At 43.6% G+C, this 19,541-nt stretch overlaps 1 protein-coding gene across 1 annotated transcript; it reads right to left on the reverse strand.

Annotated features, from left to right (window-relative positions):
* Positions 1 to 6,528: 6,528 nt before the first annotated feature.
* On the reverse strand, positions 6,529 to 19,306 carry GATM (glycine amidinotransferase (L-arginine:glycine amidinotransferase)). The gene is made up of 9 exons (XM_010131023.1): positions 19,097 to 19,306; positions 18,715 to 18,930; positions 13,872 to 14,067; positions 12,458 to 12,648; positions 11,142 to 11,279; positions 10,701 to 10,865; positions 8,846 to 8,909; positions 8,638 to 8,754; positions 6,529 to 6,641 (listed from the first exon to the last, which is right to left on the reverse strand). The coding sequence occupies exons 1-9, from the start codon at positions 19,304 to 19,306 to the stop codon at positions 6,529 to 6,531; spliced, it is 1,410 nt and encodes a 469-aa protein (XP_010129325.1).
* Between the last annotated feature and the right edge of the window lie 235 nt (positions 19,307 to 19,541).

Here is a 19,541-nt window from a genome sequence, read left to right on the forward strand (position 1 = left end):
GCAGTATCTGAATACGCTGGTGTTTGCAGACAGCAGCGGAGCAGTACAGCCCGTCTCTTAGCGTCACAGTAACGAAAATGAGCTACAGTTGTGAAATCATTGCCTAACGATTGATAAGGACAACCACCACAACCCTCTTCGCTGCCTCTTCTTGGCCAGCATCCCATTTACCACACGTTACTGGGTATACAGAAAAGAGAAGAGCAATACAGCTAAAGTACAAGCCACACACATAGAAGACAGATTATTTATCTCCACATCTTGTCTGATTTCCTCTTACACCACAGCCGGGTAACTCAGTCTCCGCGATTCACTTTTTCCCCCCCTTCTTTTGTGACTATATTCAGCATCCTTCTGACAGCCCTTGCGTTCTCCCAAGCAATGGGGCTTTGTAACTAGGGTTGGGAGGGAAGAGCTGGAGAGATCTGTCCCTTCAAAAGAGCCACATAAGGTACATCGAGCAAGCTGCTGCAGGAGACTCTTGCAGCAGGCCTTTGCTTTGCAGAAGAATGAGCTCTCCCCTTGCCTTGTTTCAAACCAAGAGAGCCACCCCCCTTTCACCCTTCTTGTCAGGAGCTCCCTATGGCACCACACACCCCTTGCAACAATAGGTGCCAGCTCCTGGTGTCAGCCATCCCAAGAAAAGGCCAGCGTGCCGCAAGACCAAAGACATCTGGTTCAGACTTCCCTGCCCAGCGAGGAAGAGTGGATGTATATAACTCCTCAGTCTTCAAAATCCGTGACTCTTGGGAACAGCAAGTCCCCCCCAGGAACAAGTCACTGCTGCCACTACCACACTGAAGGATGCGATGAACATTTTTGCCCCAGGAGAGGAAACCTGGGGTAAACCAAATACTTGTATGTGTTATACAAATACTGACATCACAAAGTGTTAAGTAATGGTATTTTTAACCATATTTAAAAAAAAAAAAGTGTTATTTCCTATTCTACATGGGTGTCACACACTCAGTAGTGACCATACTCTTCACTAGCCAACTGCAGAAAAAACTAACAGTTCTAGTATAATTTTCACGTGAGCTGCATAACAGAGGATCGCCTGGATCACGGAACTGTAGCTCCCTTGAACACAGGTCAGAATTACAGCTCGCTAGGGCCAAACTCTACCCAACGGCCCTATAAGCATCACCTAACAGTTATCTAAGTGCCCTGCTGACTCTGATTAAAATAGAAAAAAGAGTAAAGAGGGTAGATTGTGTTTGAATCTAAATTTGCTGTTCAAGAGCACCTACTACCAAGATGATATTTCAATTTGCAGAAGAAATAATGTGCAATTCACAGGCAATTGCTGCTTCTGTAGAAATTCAAATTCTATGTTGTCCTAATGACTTGGAATTTCTTAAGGGCAATGTGAATAGCTCCCAGTTCATCTTAACTCCTGGTTCTTCCAAATACAGTTTATATTTCTAAAAGCTAGCAGTATATTTTCACTAACAGAAGGAAATATTCTGAACAGTAAATCTGAGGGAACGGGAACTGCTGAGATAAATCAAATCACTCACAGAAATACCACGTATATCACATATATACCAGCACTTGGTCCTAACTTCCTGCAGCCAGGAAGGCATAACTGAACCCCAGGGAGGGATCTAAAGGAACGAGGAAGAACCCCATAAACCTGTGGCTTTTGAACCGTAGTTTTAAAATCAATGGCTACGTCAGTACATTTTTGTGGTGCTCAGCCCCTGCGAGGGAGGTTTCAGAAGGCAGAGCTCAATCCTCATTTGGCCTAATGCAATTTCTGACACCCTGTGCAAGGCTCAACAACGCAGCCAGCCTGTAAGGAAGTGTCCGACTGGGTCCCTGCTCTTCACAGCACTTGTGGTCACATACACAGATCCCAACTTTCTGATGCTGAATCGGAGAACCAACCGAGAAAGCTACTGGCATCACAGCAGCACCCTCTAGTGCCTCCGTCACTGGCACCTGCCAGCACCGCCAAGATAAAATTCCACATCTGCTGTCAGGATGCAACTTCAGTTGTCCTAGAGGGGACAGTCCCTGAGGTCTCCACCCTGGACAAGGTCTGGCACACAGGGCCCTGACTGCTGAGAGCCCTGCGCTCATCACATACCACGGGCTGAAGGGGGACAGGCAGCAGGGGGACAGTGCCCACAGCACTGCATGGCATCTCCCAAATGATGGGAATAAAGAGCAGGGCAAAGGTAGATGGCAGTTTTTGGTTGTTCGGTGGAAAAGAAGTGAGACTGCTTCCACAGATTTCAAATAACGTGGAGATGCAACCCCCAGAGTAACCACTGCCAGTCACAACGAAGTAGGTGCAGAAGTCCAGATCCATAAACCAGCTACAAGCTCATCTGCCACTACGGTGAACACAAAACAAAAGGCTGGAGGCAAGACTCAGCATGTCTAACAGGATGGGTAAGATCCCATACTTTAGAAGGGGAAGGTTAGATGTGACTTCAAAAAAAACACGCACTTACTGGTCTCCTGAAGTCGAGGAGCAGCTGCAGGGCAGCCAAGCCACAGTGACCACCCTTCCTCCCCCTCACTCTCTGGGCCACTACGGTGAACACAAAACAAAAGGCTGGAGGCAAGACTCAGCATGTCTAACAGGATGGGTAAGATCCCATACTTTAGAAGGGGAAGGTTAGATGTGACTTCAAAAAAAACACGCACTTACTGGTCTCCTGAAGTCGAGGAGCAGCTGCAGGGCAGCCAAGCCACAGTGACCACCCTTCCTCCCCCTCACTCTCTGGAGCTTCAGGGAAAGCCCAGGAGGAATTAACGCGGCCTCAGGTGCAATACACAGACAGAACCACCCAAAGCCTTCATCCCCTCACACTGCTGTGTGTTATCCCTTGTGCCTGGGAAGCACAGATGCGAGATGTTACTGAATCAGACAGAAAGAAGTACCGGCCAATGGTGAAGTGCCTGCGTCTGAGCCCAGCTGTGCCCAGAGCCAGCTGGATCCTATGGGCAGAGCTGTAGCAGGGGTAGGGCAAGAGATCATCCTGCCTGCCACACTGTTGCCGCCGCACTGTCTAAGATACGGGTGCATGTAGGTCCCGTAAGGTGCTTCTGTCTCTCTTTAAGTACAGACCTACCTTTTATTATTTGGCTCTAACAATTCTGGGAGCCTTACACGCAGTTCTCAGAATCTACCCTCCTCCCGGTGGGTCGGATGTGCCAAAGCCACACTGCATTGTCATTTTAGCATCTGACACAGATGAAGCAAAGACCCAAAACTCCTTAAAGGCAAGCACTGAAACTTAAAAAAAAAAACCAAACAAAAAACCCAAATGATTCCTGCTTCACCGTAGCTCTGCTCTAAGGCGGTAGGACGGGTGTATCAGGAAACACCACCAGTGAGACACCAACACAGGAACATAAAATGGCATTCCTACGTCTTTTTCTACGTGGGAACCTGCAGAAGTGCTATTACAGCTATAAGGTCCCTAAAGGACCATCCACGGAGATAACAGATAGATCAACACACCTGAGGGAGTTCCCTCAGCCTCTGCCAGTTCCTCCTCCTGCTTACCCCTGCCAGCTAGAATCACCTTCACCTTACCCTGCCTGCCTCTCAGCCAAAGAGAGGGTGTAGAGGGAGCAGGGGGTGGTGTCAACTGCAACAGAGCATGCACTGGATCTGCTAGTCTGTTTTTCTGGGGGGATGCCCATTTCATCACCTTACCAAGCTTGTGAAAATAACCTAACAGTCAGCAACTGCTTGGAAGGTTCTGTTCCTCATTCATAGAGCTGGCTTCACTAACTCACAAACCATGACAATTTACTATAAACTAACGAACCACTAACTCAGGGCATCATTCACTATCATAAAGCTGTTTCCTGCCTGCTTAACTAAGCTCTGAGAATGCTCTAGCAGAAGGACAGCAGAAGCAGACCCTCTTGGGAAGTGATAAACGCCGGAGGCCGAGGGGCATCCTGACAGTTTCAGCAGAGCTGAACACAGTGGGTTCTCTCCCCAGCTCCGCCAGTCTGGGAGGCTGGAGCAGGGAATTCAACTCTAGCAACACTAGCAGAAAGATCTGTGGATCCAATAATCTAAGTTCCACCAGCACTACATACAAACAGAGAAAAAAATTCTTTTTCCCTCTCATTGTATTTTTTCCCGTCTCAGAATGACTGTAGTAACGCTTCCTCATGTCGGTGCACTTCTGCTGGGGTGTCTCCGCAGTCTGTGTTCTGACACTAGTGCTGAGATTGAACGGAAAGCTGCTGCTCGTATGGAGCTTCCCCCGTCTTCCTTGCTGAAGGAAAGATGATTTAAGAGACAAGTCTATTCCCAAATCAGTCAAAACCTCCACGGATTAGGTAAAAAACTTGTATTAGTAGCAGAAAAAATAAAACTTCCATGGAAGTGTATCACACGCCTAAAAAGAAACAGCCCATGGTAACAGAGCCTGAGAATCACAGAGGTGAGAATCAGTTCAAAACAAAAAAGACAAAAAAAGAATTCCAGCATTTTTCCCCTTGACCTAAAAAAATTAATTTAACACAAAGGGTGAAGTGCAGTCCATGTTAGGTTTTTCACATTTCCCGCAGATGGGTATAAACAACTACTCAAGGTTTCTTACACTTTTCCAGCTATGTTCACCACGGGAGAGCCATGGTTTGATTCCACACTACACACCAGAATAGCTTATGAACGGTGGTAACTGAAAAACTTCAGAGTCCAAGCATTTGTTGCGAACTAAACTTAAACTATTAGTCTAGTGCTGAAGTGAAACGTGCCTTGAGTGTTGCCCCGTGAAGTCAAAATCTCCGGTCTGTGCTGTTTCTGAAGGAACACCTTCATTATCAGAATAAACAGGCAGACACCTCCACCACTCCCTCCTCTCCCATTGCTCTGAAGAAGAAAGAAACGACTCATCCCCTCAGCAGCACGGTCGCCATAGAAAGGGAATATTAAGCAGCACTTACTTTCATCACTGGGGTCAATCATGTTTGTTTAAGGAGAAAAAAAAGAAAGAAACTGTGATGGTCTTATACTACACTTGCTTCAGAAGAGTACACCGAGGTGAAGCCAAAACATTCGCAATGTTCATGTAAAGCACTGCTGCCCTGTCGAGAAGGGGCCCTATATACCCCGATATGAAAATAGCGTCTCCTTAATCTTGGAGGTACTGGGGTGCGCAGGACCTGCACTAATGCACATTTGGCCGGTTTTTCACAGTTTCAGCTGTGATGTGCAGCTCTCAGTAACTCTTCCAGTCTGGCTCACCCTGAAGCATTCTAGATTCTGACAAAGAGCCTCTTCAGTCCTACCCAGCTCTGGGTAAACCAGGGCCCCGTGGCTTATACGCGAGCGCGTTATGCCCGACCTGTTTTCTGTCATGGCACGCTGGATTGTCTGACTGGGCAGATTCTTCCCCACTCCGGTAGGAAACGCCTGTTAGCATCACCTTCCCCCACCAGTCATAGTTCCATGCAAAACAGAAGCAGAAACACTATATAAACAATATAGTAGGGCAGTTTTCTGCGTTATACCAGTGCCTAAGATGTTACATGTTTTACAGAAGAAAAGAAAATTTGTATTTTGTATTTCCATCAGTATTCTGCAAAGATGTACCCACGTCCAGACATTTGATGTTTACTCATTTTCAGAAGGGCAACAAATTGACACACAAAAAACCTTTATTAGCATAAAAAGTACATATTTAGTAATCAAACCCCCAATTCCTTCACGGCATCTGGCACGTTTGATACAGCTACAGCTGGAGGAAGACGGGGTTGTATGACGTCAGAGGTTTAGGGTTAGAGGGGGGTTGTTGGGGGTTCTGGTTTCTGCTTTAAGTTATGTAAACAATTCAGAGTGAACCCGATAAAAGCAGAACATTAGGTATCATTTGCACTCTTAAACATTAAATAAAAAATTACGTCAGCAATACAAAAAGCAATGTAAAAAAGTATTCAGATGCATGACATGCAGCCGAGTAAAATGTAGGAGGACATGGAAAGAACGCGAACATGTCCTGAAAGTTAGATCATACTGGAAACCCTCTGTAAATATCTGTATTGCCCAACATGAAAAACATTACAAAATTACTTGGTTCCATAAGAGATCTGTACAGTTGCATCTATTTCAAATTCATTAAACACAAATATATTAGAACAATAGACTGATTAAAAGGAATAAAAGTTTACTCAAGTTCAACATTTCAAGCTGCCTGTTTGATAGAGTAACTAGATAGAGGTAGATGTCCAATATTAGTGGCCAAGCTATTCTAGCAAGACCTTTGAGCTATCTTGTCAAGTTTTTACATTCAAAGCCAACGTGAAAGTCTTCGTAGATGAAGGATGTCTTGCAAAACGCCAGCCAGAAAACCAATATTGCTGATGGAAGTAGTTTCAACTGTACTGCTGTGAGGAGTACGTAAGAATAAATCACCGACCAGACCACTGTAAGGACACCACTGATCAAGAATTAGAGCTTGTGCAGTCGTTCTAACGAAAGTTAAATTAATTTGTTCATTTCCTACGCTTATTTTAGAAGCTGAACCATTGCACCTATCTGGCTCATAACTAGTCGAAATAAGATTGCAGGGTACCACGGCGGCGGATATCACACGTCCAGCAGTGGAAACCACCTCCCAATGAATTGGCATGGCGAATATTCACTTTAATTGTAGAAATGCCTGCAAGAAACACCAGGTGAATTTGAGATTTGAAAGTATGCAATGTGTAAGGTTTGATCAGAACTTTAGACAATGCTTTATCAGATCATACGGCTAGAAGCAATTACGGAGAGTATGTCCTACTCATTTGTTAGGAATATATTTTCCCAAATGCTAGGCAGAGAACAAGCTAGGAACACAGCTGGTTTGTTTATTCCAGCAATACCGTCAGGAATATTCAGCGCCTGGAGCACAGCTGGTGTTTGATGTGTTATGATGTGCCAGTAATAAAAAGGAGGGGGGAAAAAAAAAAATCAGTTTTTGCAGTATGTGAAGAATTAGCTGAAATTCTGCTACAATGTATGACCAGGGAACATTCACATGAATCTGTGTGAGCATTTATGGTTCAGATACTGAATGTGCTCTTTCAAGAAAAGAAGCATTCAAAGTACAGAGCTCCAAGTCCCTCTTTCTCTGCAAGGGGAAAGCAGCTATTAATAGTCACTACCTGGGTTAAGCCTCCTCACACTTCCTTTCAGCTCTGATGTTTCAGCGGTGGCTCAGCTTATAAAAAGGCCTAACAGTCGACTGAAGAATCAGAAGACTTTGCTGTTATGGAGTTGCCTTTTTGCTTCTTGGTACTTTCAGGAGCTCAGTAGAATCCATCATCTAGGACAGCGATAGTTTTGTTCCCAGCAGACCCGTTTTAGTCCTAGGATCTTACTGACTACAGGAGTTTATTAGAACTAATGCACAGAGACTGTGAGGTTTGTGAAAGATGTCGTGATTAGCATTATTAATAGCTTAATTTAAGTATTTGCAAACTTTTATAAATCCTCAGCTCTTTGGTCCAGCAGAGAATTAAAACAAACTAAGTCTGAGAACCCAAGTGATTCACTGAAGGTTGTATAGTCAGTCTGTAAAAGCAGGTTAAAGCGTTGGATTGCGAGGTTCTCGCCTGCGATCATCTCAGATTTGAGGGAAGCTTCAGAAAGTGCACTCGCATCCATGGCACCAACCCTTCTTCTGTGTTACCCATCGCTATCTTCCTCCTTCGGATCATTCTTCCTTCCCATCATTTTATCCCTTTAAAGGGCTCTTCTGCTACTGAGGAGCATTATCTTTTACTCCACAATACAATGATCCCTCGCTTCCCTTGGTTTCTCATCTACTCACTGCTCTTCCTTCTACCCTGACAACTTGTGCATCACCTTGTACATATCTCCTGCAGCAACAGTCAGCTGGATGGTCAGTCAGTGGTCAGCTCTCGCACCAAGCCATCTGGCCACCCTCCCACTAACCAGCTATGAGCCACAAGGAGACCTACCTACAGCTTTCCCTCCCAGCCAGAAGGAAGCAGTTGAATTAACTGCACAAGTTCAGATTTTTAAGTCTGTATTATTTGACTCTGCAGTGAGCTGTGCGTAATAAAATTTTGAGATTTTATTTTCAGTTTTTCATTTTACTGTTCTCCTGCCATTGCATACGTAGAGGAATTTCACCTTTTCATGAGGCTGCATCTCACAGGACTAAGATTCTCCGTAAATTCACAAAAAATACCTGGGTTAAGTGGTCTTAACTAGGCAGTTTAAAGTACAACGAGTTTGAAAGTAGAAAAATCTGAAAGCATTTGGCAATGAGGAATAGGCAGACATACGTCACTTAGAAATATGAACACTCAACCTCTCCAAGCCAAATTTTGACCTTCAAACTAGACAGTCTTAAATTTAAAAAGCTCACTCAAATCATGCTAGTAGTAACTTTAACAGCTACCGATACCTTTATTTGCTGCAAGCTGTAGGGGGCACAAGATATAAGAATCCCGTATTCTCATGACTGAGGTATTCAGGAGAGAAATTGCTGAACGATTCTTACTTACCAATCCAGCTGTTTGAGTACCTTTTCCAGTGCTGACTACTTTGACTACTTTGAACAAACTTCCCACTCATCCTGATGCACATAGCTGGTATCACGACTGTTTCATTTTAAGTATATGTTGAAATACATTAGGACATACCCAGATTTTCAAACATCTTCTGAATCGATGTCTCATTGGCATCCACCATCACACGTTTCTCATCCAGCATTAGGACATTCATGGAGAGCCATTTAGAAGACATCCACAGTGGGTGATCTAAACACACGAGAATAAACCTTCTACTGTACCACTGTTGCCCCATACTAATAATCTTGGAATTCTTAGGAAAAAAAAAGACTGACGATACCATCTGGGATGAGAGGCACTGGGGGGCGAACCACACTCCAGCCTGCTTTCTTGAAGAGCTCAATCTGAAAGAGCAATTTAATTAGATTACGAGCAGTGTTCTTACCTTATGTCCCCCAACCTATGCCACATTTTCACAGGCTATTTCAACACATGTGACATCCCCTTCCCTCCGTTCACTGCTCTTGCCCCTGTTCGGGTTCCATCCACAAACACAGCTTTCATACAGCCATTTTTTGAAAGTCTTTTCAAACTTTGCGTGCCCCTAGCATTTGTTCTACTGGTCATATATATATACTAGCTATAAGATATGCTAAAGACAAAGGGTAACACACGCAGTTCAGAGCCTGTGAAGGTATCAATAAGAGCACAAAAGTATTAAATTTTTAAATTCCGGTACTACCTCTCCCATATGACTGTAAAAGCCATTGATGTGAATTACATTGCCATATATAGAAACAAAATCACCAAAAACACCACATGAAATTATATTTGCATCATGCTTCATAAGAAACTTATATGCAGTTTATTTAACAAAGGGAACAAAATAAAGGCATACTAGGGAATAACTTGTGTCTCCAAGATTTCCACAATTAAGTTAAAAATAAGACGAAGATAATTTGGCTGAGGAGCGTTGACTTTGCAACTTCACTGCCCGAACCCGTGGAAAAGCTCTTTATTGCAGTGTCACCGCGAGGTGGAGCTCCGGTCCTGAAAACTCACTCCGCAGCCTGGCCTGCCAGCTGTTCGAAGCACAGCCCCGTCTCCCCCCACCTCCCCCACTCCCCAGTCATCCAGAAGTGCCGAATCCCTTTTGATAAAGACAGCTGCCTCTACCTCCACCTACATGGACAGCAGCTTTCCATGAAAAAAGTCCCAGCACACGGACACCAAGAGCCTCCTCTTGCAAGTAAGACTATGAAGAACAGGGGAAGGGAAAAGGGGAGGAAAAGACTATGATTGTTTTAAAAACTATATTCTCCTAGCGGCTATTACAAGAGACAGGGAGCGGGTCCCACTGAATTACTGAAGTCGCCTGCTGAGAAGAGACTAATATCGATCGCTTCTAAGAGCTGTGCTGGGCAGCGGTTCCAGCATCTCTGCTGCCTGCAGCTCTGTCCACTGAGCCAGTACCCACTCAGCTATTCGCAAGGGACTGTACGCTTCCAAAATCACGGGGATCCTCACAAAAATCCCTAGCCACTGGCAGTACAGGTAACACGTCTGTGACAGAGACGAGCTCTCGCTCCCGGAAGGCTTTCTGATCTGGTTGCACCGTTTAGCAGTATGAGGTTTTTCTTGGAGCGAATCAGTAGGCTTTACACGCTGAGCCAGGTCTCTCCTCTGCCCTGCTCTTCAAAAACTATTTCATTCAGTTACTCAAAGCTGAATGCCTGAGCAGACACCAGCCTCCTGCCATTGGTGCAGTTAACACCACCAAAGGAGAGGCTTCCAAAGCAGGTACAAAGTGGAGAATTACTCGTCTGAGCGGAGGAAACCCCTCAATTTCTTCTTAGATACAATAGATGTATTTAAGTAGTGGAAGTGTTCAGAGGAGTAGTATATCCTGTGTACTTGCTTTGATACTACACAGGAAGAACCAACACACCTGCCTAGCCTCACAATAAGAAAGAGCAAAGAGCAGGAGCAGAAAAGTGGGGGAGAACAATGGTCCTTGCACTGCTGAGAAAGTTCTGAAGTCAAGATGCAAATACCTCTACAAGCTTCTGGACAAGGCAGTGCTCTTTAAATTCAATAATTTAATACTATTTAATAAGCTGCGGATTAGCAATTACCCAGCAGGGACCTAATCCAGCAGAGCCATTTGTGAACTTTCCCCGCTGCTACACTCTTACCTGATGGCAGGGACGGTCTGGGTTAGAAAGCACCAGACCAGGTCCGATGATATTAAAAGTGGCATCAATGTGCATGGGGTTAGGATCTTTAAAGGATATTATGTGCACTCTATAGTCTGGGGCAAGATGTCGCCTCATCCATTCAATGCCCATGTAATTTGTAACCTGGAAACAGGACAACGTCAGTCACCAGCCTAGAATATAAACTGCATCCAAGCTTAGTTTGTCTAAGGTTTTATTTAAATAAACATTTAAAGCCAAAATAATACAGGTTTGTTCCTTTAGCTAAGACAGTCTCAACCTCTATATCAGACATTCTGTGAATAGAAACTACTTTTGCAAACACTTATTTTAACACTGTTCGGGAATTTAAGATGTCATAAATAAAAGGATCAATCAGTAGAATGGATACCAAAACTGTGGGAAGAAACCTTTGTTTACCTGGCTCCTTTGTACAAAGATATCTCTTCCAGCTCGAATGAAGTCAGCAGCATCAAAGCATGGCTCAAATTCAGTAGTTACAAACTTTCCCTGAGCAGCCAGTTTGTGCCTGTCTTCTACAGAGCGGATTGGATAATCCTAGTTATAGGAAAAGGAATAACAACTTTAGTTTGGAGATGGCAAGCGAAAGTTTTCAAAGTATTTGCTACTGAGGAGTATTTTGAAATTAAGAAAATACGTTTATATTGATAACTAGTATGTTCCTTGAAGGTGGTCTGGTTTACTTGTTACTAGAATAAAAAGAAGGAAAGCATAAATGTGGAAGCTGAAGGAAAACGTTGTAGGCGCATTCAGGAATAGCTGATGAGAAAAGAAACAATAGTTACACCAAGAAGTTAATTGCTCTTTGGAGCCACTCTGTCATATTTTGACTTCTGGATCGGAATTACTGATCACTGTAAAACCCAGCACAAACAAAAACTACTGGATAAGTAGTTGCCACACTTTAGAACAGGCTCTGGAAGATTTTTAATACCGACAGACCAGTCAAGGTAGTTTTGTTTAACAAAGGTTTCTTTGTATCATTGGTAAGATGTCAGTGTACCCAGAAAGTTATAATCATTCCACGATGAGTTTTACTGCACTTACTGGGGATGCTTTTACCAAGGTTCTAATGCATTGGGGGGGCTATAAGAAACTACCCAAAACTGACTGAGTCAAAATTATTAGAAAAAAAAAATTAAGAAAATATTCACCTAAATATTTGGAAGCTAAATACTCACAGTTTAGATCCTCCACTGTTTCTTTTACATAAATAATATGTGTACTACATTATTTATGTAAATAAACAATAATTACATTTCCAAATATTGATAAATAATATTTACATATACTAATCATCATGCAAATCAAGGATCATGAGGGTTTTTTCTGTGGCTGTATATTCTTTCCCACTTTCCTGATACACTCAGGATATACGGACATTGGCAGCAGATCTTAATTCTTTTAAGTAATCTTTGTGATGTCTTTCTGGCATGCCTTCCTTCACTAACAGTACGTTACAGCCAGTAATCCAAACAGTTCAAAGCAGACTTGAATTCGATAGACACAACCTCCTGCTTCTTATTCCCTAATCACACACGCTCCGTTTCAGCTGGAATCACTACAGGATGTTTGCATACGCTAGAAAACCCACAAATTTCCAAAGTTGTTTTGTGTCCTGCATGTCCCCTTGCCCAATTTCATGAAACCTAGTTATCAGGTTAACCTATCTGTATAATCAAGATTGAAGTTCTGAAGCCAAAGGAGAACCATACCTGATCATAGAGTTCATCCGCCATTGTGGGCTTGGGGGCAGTTGTCCACTTAGCACCACTGTTGAAATAATCTTTGATTATTCGTCTGTACGCTCTGTACTCAAAGAAGCGAGCACGCCAAGCCATCGGCGCTTCAATAATTTCATTTCCCACCACCAACAGGATGTCTCTCGGCATGGCACCATACATACCTGAAGGGAAAAAGGCTGTTAACCTATGGGACAAATACAGCGTCCTCAGCTCTTTCGGCTTATTCACTTGGCACTCTCCTTTTTACCATTTCTTCTCTCCGAAAGAATGGCAAAAGGCATCTTTAGCAAAGTCAGGAAAACAGTGCATTATCTGAGGTCCTTATATTCCTCAGCAAGTGTTCCAAGTGACTTTTTGTTCAAAATACATGCAACTTTTGCTACAAGGCTTCACTCCTAACAAGTTCACAGCCAAATGAAAGCCATCCACAATCTATAAGGCTCCACTTACTTCATAATTTAGTTAATGGGCATTTACTAGACAAATACAAATTACTCAGACAACTTTAAAAGATGATGATGGGTAACAAGTTTTCCAAGTGGACCTCACTTCTTTATATGCCATCCTTTTAAAAAATAATAGCACAGAAGAGGAATTTGTTGGAACACAGAACTAGTGCTGGAAGCAGTGCCAACAGCGTTTTCATTAACCTTCTCTGTTCCCTAATGAATTTGAATTCCACCAGAACAACTTAAGAACACATTTGACTTTGAAAGGAGCCTGGAGACTATGCTGGATGCAAAGCCAAGTATAAGCCACGGTGCGCTCGCTGCATATAACCAAAGCAGTACGGTGCTATACAAGGAGGAACGTGGTCAGTAAGTAGACACATTCAAACTTCCTTGGCACTAGTAAGGATCCACCTGGAAAACTGTTTCGTGCTTTGGCCTCCACAGTTCCAAGATGGATGTCACGCTAGGATCCAACAAAAGGCTATCATGACAGTCTGGGGGGGCCTCACAGCACAGACCTGTGAGAAACAGTGGAGGGACCTCAGCTGGTTTCATGTGTCAAGCAGGGGACAAAGCAGTAAGAGCCTACAGCTACTTCCAGGGCCATTAAACATGACAAATGAACGCTTCTTAGCTCATAGCTTGCAGTCAGAGCAAACGAATCTGGCAGCGGGTGTGGGAAGTTCAGGCTAGGTATTAGGAGGACACCTTTCATGAAGAAATCCACGTGGCACTGAAACAGGTCAGCAAACCAGGTGGCGAAATCTCCAACCCTGGAGATTTTCTAGATCATTGCTACAGAAAGCCATCACTGACCTCATCTAGCACTGGCAATAATCCTGCTCAGAGTAAAAAGGTAGAGCAGATGACATCCAAAATGTCTCAGTCAAGAGCTGAACAGACAAGGCCTTCAACAACAGAGGAACATTTACCTGTAGACTCAAAATCAGGTGTTTTATACTTCACAGACCAGTCAATTGGATCGGGTCTCTTGACAATTACACCTTCTTTTTTCAAAATATTGCACATCTCTTCAATTTCAGCAACAGCTTTTTTTAAATGGTCTTTAGGGAAGCTCTGCCCTCCAAATTTCTGATAAAACCCCCAATACTTTTCATATGTGTTGGCCTGAAACAAAGAGACAGGTAAGAACAAGCATCAGTTATTTTGGTAGAGCGGAATAGATGCATGAGGCACAGTTCTTAATGTTCAATGTTCCTTGTTCTTCTTTCACTGACCCCCCACTGGCTTGTGTGTGTTATGACCCTACCACGCCCTAGTGTGCCTTATATTTGATTCCTGCAATATTTTGAAGAGTTGAGAAGAAATGTCCTGCTGATTCTTCCATAATAAAGGAGTGGGACAGAAGGGAAAAAAAAGGAAGGGAGAAGCATCAATGCTTCAGATGAATGCTCAGTTGATTCCGGTTGTGAACCCCTATCCGGTAGCACTCTGCTGTCTTTATTTGCTGTCTTCACCACTTCTATTTATACACACCATTGGCAAGGTTTCACTCAGACGTTGTGTGTGCATGTGTCCAGTCATTAAACTGGTGTAAGTGTGGGCGTTAGAGTAGCTGTGAAGACACCAGTCATTCACCAATACTTACACACAGTAACACAGTTAATTTTCTGCTAAGCAGGCTCACTGAATTAGCAGAGAGCTTAAGTCCCTCCAACAGACTGCACACGTGGCATGATGCCCAGGGAAAAAAGTTCCTCTGAGGAACAGTAAGAAAAAAGGGAAAGCTATTCTGAATGTGGAGAAGTGAGCACAGACTTCATTCCCACTTGAAATGTAGTTTGACCTTCAGATGGAATTTTCAGGGTATTTAATTCCCTCGTATTTTTGCACATAGGTGGATCAGAAGCTTCCATTACTTGTTTCTACTGATGGAAATACTATTATAAATAACATAGTAAATATTTCTAGAAGTCTCTTCACCTCTTTAGTCATAGCCCTGCAGAAAGTCTCACTTTAGAAAATGTAAGAGATCCTTGGGTTAGATTACAGTGAATACAGGATTTAGAGGCCGCAGTCCTCGGCTCCTGAAATCCTGTAATAGTTTTCGCAGAAACTAATTCAAAATCATGTCCTAGTTCTCATGGTAAGGAAAACCAGACATACAATCAAAACAAATGATGCTGCTTCAGTTCAGCGTGTCTCTGAAAGAACTTCATTCAGGTTTATAAGCTGTGAAATGAGTGGGTTTGATGGGTCTCTGCTGACACTAATGTGACAGAAGAGCAAATACATACAGAACCCTTCTGGAACACCAGCAGAAGGGGTCAGGAATAGGTGAGCAAATGGTCAGGCCCCCCTTCTACCAGAGTCCTGCTCATTCAGGCAGCAGGAGTGACAGCAATGGGACACGGGAGAACCTCCCTGTCCAAACACAAGGTTATCTCACCAACACTGCAGTCCTAACTACCCTCTGGAAAGCAACATTCTGGGCAAAAACGATGCACTGATGTTCCTTTTGTGCTAGTACTGTCAGTAAGCCCCAGCAATCCAGGTTATCCAGGTTATCTATTCTCTACTATTCCTGGATATTTGCCCTCATGCTAGAGAGGTAAGACAGAAAGAAGAGAAAATTCAACCTTTTAGACGTCTTTAACACTCATATAGAGCCAAGGTCGCAGCATGGCCACCCTGCTCCTCCAGTACTCCAGCTTCTCCCCATCCTTCCTAAAGGAATCTATTCTTTTTCTCTAAATGAGGTTCTGGGTAATTCGATCACCTCGGACTTGCCAGCTGTTCGGAAGCCACCTGCAGATCATACGAAGTGCCTAGCACTCCTATGGAAATCAATTCTGCTAACGAGACAAATTCGTCCTAAGGAATAAAGCTAGTTGTTTCCAGAACCACCCATGATGTATTTGAATATTACTAATTCCTCAGAATGCAGCTCCCCTCTTCACCAGGTGTCCTCTAGTACTGCTCCTTTTCAATCCTGAGAAATGACGCTTGTGTTACACTAACGCAATGGCATAATCTTAAAGTTATGACAGAGCGAGGGTTAATGCTAAAACGCCACTCCTATTCCCTACCTTCCGATCACCTGGGAAAAGGGTACATGACTGGGACATCTATCTCACACCAACTCGGGGTTGAGATTTAAGGCCCCTTTGATTATATGCATGCAACTAATTTCAATCTGTTCAAAAAGCACCACTGGGAGGACACAGAAAAGAGCTTTAAATAATCTCCTCAATAACCTACTGCCCAAGACTACCCGAGAAACTGTAGCAGCATTTAAGAAAACCATCTTTCTTTTCAGAAAGAGCAAGCAAGCTGTAAGGAAAAGACTTGTCTTCAAGACACAGCAGAATTACTCCCTATAGTTGCTATATATTTTAAACATTCGTTGTGGAAAGTAATTAACATTATCAATGTCAACACTCTCAAGCTCTCCAAAGGATACGCAATAGCGTCAGCTCGTTAATATTCATCAGACACGTAGGGCTCCCTTATCAATCCATTCCTTCCTCCTCCTGACAAGCACATCATTCCCACAGCACGGCAAAAAGACTCGTGCATACCAAAACTACATCTCAAAGTACAAGAGAGCGCTGAATGCAGCCATACTTCCTGCACTTACATACTTTGTAAACAAACACGCGTACAATCTACGACGCAACTTTGAAGTACCTTAAAGCAAGTATTTACCAAACTCTTGTAATTTGAAATGTGTTTTTTAAAGCATCTCAGGTCCAAAGCCTCAATTTTTCCTTATGCAGCTCAAATTCACTAGTTTTAAGCTGCAGTTTTTGTAACCAGTGACTCACATTCATACTCGGCAGAAGGCACGTGATGCACATCAGCCCTGGTATTGCTCCTTACAGGGACAGCAGCAGGGATTTCTGGCTGTTGTATTACACTGGAGCACCGCACGCATACACGCCTTACCCTTCAGCCACACAGAGATCTGAACACTACCTGAAACTACGAATACCTGTCAGAACCGGCAAGGTAGGAATGGGACTAGTGTTTGGATTGTTCAGCAATGCTCCCAGGTAAAGTTTTTACAGCAGTTTTGCTGCAGTTTTTACAGCAAAACTTAAAAGCAGAGGAAACCACATCTCAGCTGGCTTACTCTGACTGTTACCTGTTGTGGGCAACCTATCCTCTAGAGCTGGCAGTTTACATACAGCAAAGCGAAAGCACCCCAAGGTGTCAGTATTTACATTGCAGAGGTACTCCTATACTTTGACATACCTCACTGAGCTTTTGATACTGCATGTAACAGAAAGTTCTAACCTCCTGTGATTAGTTATGGCTTATTAGGCAGTAGACCCAGGATACCCACACTTCAGCAAGGTAGACATTTGAAAGAGTAATTTTTCCGACATTAAATCAAGCTTTTGGCCACTACTTGAGAACAGAATTTTGCCTCATTTACCGTGACAATGTAAAAAGGTTAGTAGACATGGGGGTTTTCCCTTACTCTTTCTGGACATCCATTAGGGCAGCACACACGTACACTTGTATATTAGAAATGCCAATCCTCATTTGCTTCTTTTTCTGAAGCTGCTAGAATATCTTTGGAGTGTCTGAAACAGGATTCCAGAGGCTGGTAACTGAGCTTCAGCTTTCAGGGAGTAAATACAAGTCATAACAAACTCAGTGGTAAAGTTTTTAATCGCGCTCACTGCTGCCAAGACATCATCTCAAATGTCGCCATGTAAGTCAAGTGATTACTCCTCCAGCCAGCGTTTAGAATGCAGTCATTCATTCACACGCCTCCAGCACTTTTGCCCAGAATAGAGCCCAGATTTGAAAGAAAAATATACAAATGTAAGAGGGGCTGGGGGGGGAAGAGAAGCCTTCTCCACAAACTTCCTCTAAAGTACCATTTACAGCACTTTAAACATATTTTCAGTATCTTTGTCATTCCTTCAATATCAGATCAGAAGAATTCCCTTTTTATTTTTTTTTAACTGAGGTCTTCGGGTCAACATTGACAAAACATCCTTTAAAATTTTACTAACATTTCTTCAGCAGAAGCAGTGTGCTAGCTCATTTTGCTGGGATAGCAATGGTTTATATGCTGCCTTGGATGTAGTACTGTACTGTGACTCTGGAAGAGAACAATTCAAGATCATCCCTACAAACACAGGTAACAACTCATACTTAGCAACTTTAAAGTTCAGGTAAAGTACACAATAAAAACCTGGAGAAAGCCCATTGTTCGAGTGTTCCTGCTCTAAAACACAATATTTCAGGGAACAAAAAAGTGTGGACTTATTTAGGTTGCTGTTGTAGTTTTACGCAAATAAAAAAACTGAAAAACAGAGGAGTATGTATATATTTCCCTACCATACTTACTGTATCACAGAAGAGTTGCAGTGAGTATTTAAACAGAATCATCCTCTAGCTATGGAACTCAATCCTTATCCAAGCGTTACATAGAAAACTACTTTTTAAAGTAGTAACTCTACAAAGTTTTGAGTCCAATTAAATTTTCAGTCACACCAACTATCTCGAAAGGTAGAGTGTGTACTTTGATAGCATGAGGGCTGTATTAGCAGAGCAGGTTGTACACAGAGATTCTTGCTACTCCTGACTTCTGTTAAAACAGCTAACCCAGCTGAAAGAAAAAGCATATCCCCCACCAACATGGCCATGTTGTAAAGTCTCACAGATGGAAACAACTACTTTGAAAGAAGAATTCTCAAGAGTAAACACCACACCCTTGTATGCTGTAAAGCTTAAGCAAATTATATATGTAAACCCCACATAATTTCCAGTGTAAGGGATCTTTTTATTGTTTACCTTAACCTCCACAGTAAAAGGTGGGACACAAGCATTCTCAGCTCTTCCCACAATGACCTCTTCCAGTGGGTCCCACTCATTGTATGAGCAAACAGGACAGTCCTTAGGCACAGGGCTAGTAGCCTTGTCATCAGCAGCACAGGCGTTCTGGGAGGCTGTAGCTGCCTGGGTGCTCTGGGAAGATCGCTGCACCCATCCTGTAAAGACTCTTCCAAGCTTAAAAGAAAAATAAGAACAAAAATTATGTTTCCCTTACAAAAGGCAAAAAGCAATGGTTCAGTGTGCAGGAGGCTTATGCTAATCCCAGAGCAATGCACGTTATTTGGAGCATTAACACAAACACACTGTTTGCTACAGCCATTCTAATTTTCTCACAGCCTACTAATGCTGAAAGGACAATTCGCCTTTCCAAACACACTCGGATTAGCAGCACAGTGACATCGGAGCACAGCACTGACGGTGGCGACCGGAGTCTCTGAGCTCTGCGCAGCTGAACTGGGAGGACGCATGGGCGAGCCTCAGTAAAAGCCACAGCACTGACGGTGGCGACCGGAGTCTCTGAGCTCTGCGCAGCTGAACTGGGAGGACGCATGGGCGAGCCTCAGTAAAAGCAACCTGCAGCCTCCCCGCGGCCGCACACCCCCGCCCGCAGCACGCCCGCACCAGCCAGCGCGGAGGGGCCGCGCAGCACCTCCTCCCTGCGGAGCATCCTCCTCAGTAAAAGCAACCTGCAGCCTCCCCGCGGCCGCACACCCCCGCCCGCAGCACGCCCGCACCAGCCAGCGCGGAGGGGCCGCGCAGCACCTCCTCCCTGCGGAGCATCCTCC

The sequence above is a fragment of the Buceros rhinoceros genome, unplaced genomic scaffold (assembly GCF_000710305.1).
Source record: "Buceros rhinoceros silvestris isolate BGI_N320 unplaced genomic scaffold, ASM71030v1 scaffold8512, whole genome shotgun sequence".
NCBI classification, from domain to species: Eukaryota; Metazoa; Chordata; class Aves; order Bucerotiformes; family Bucerotidae; genus Buceros; species Buceros rhinoceros.

Coding starts and splice junctions, on each gene's coding strand:
- GATM (XM_010131023.1), bottom strand. CDS start 19,306: ATGCGTCCTCCCAGTTCAGCTGCGCAGAGCTCAGAGACTCCGGTCGCC. Junction 11,280..12,457: donor CGGATGAACTCTATGATCAG/GTATGGTTCTCC, acceptor TCCTATAACTAG/GATTATCCAATCCGCTCTGT. Junction 6,642..8,637: donor GAAGATGTTTGAAAATCTGG/GTATGTCCTAAT, acceptor TGTTTCTTGCAG/GCATTTCTACAATTAAAGTG.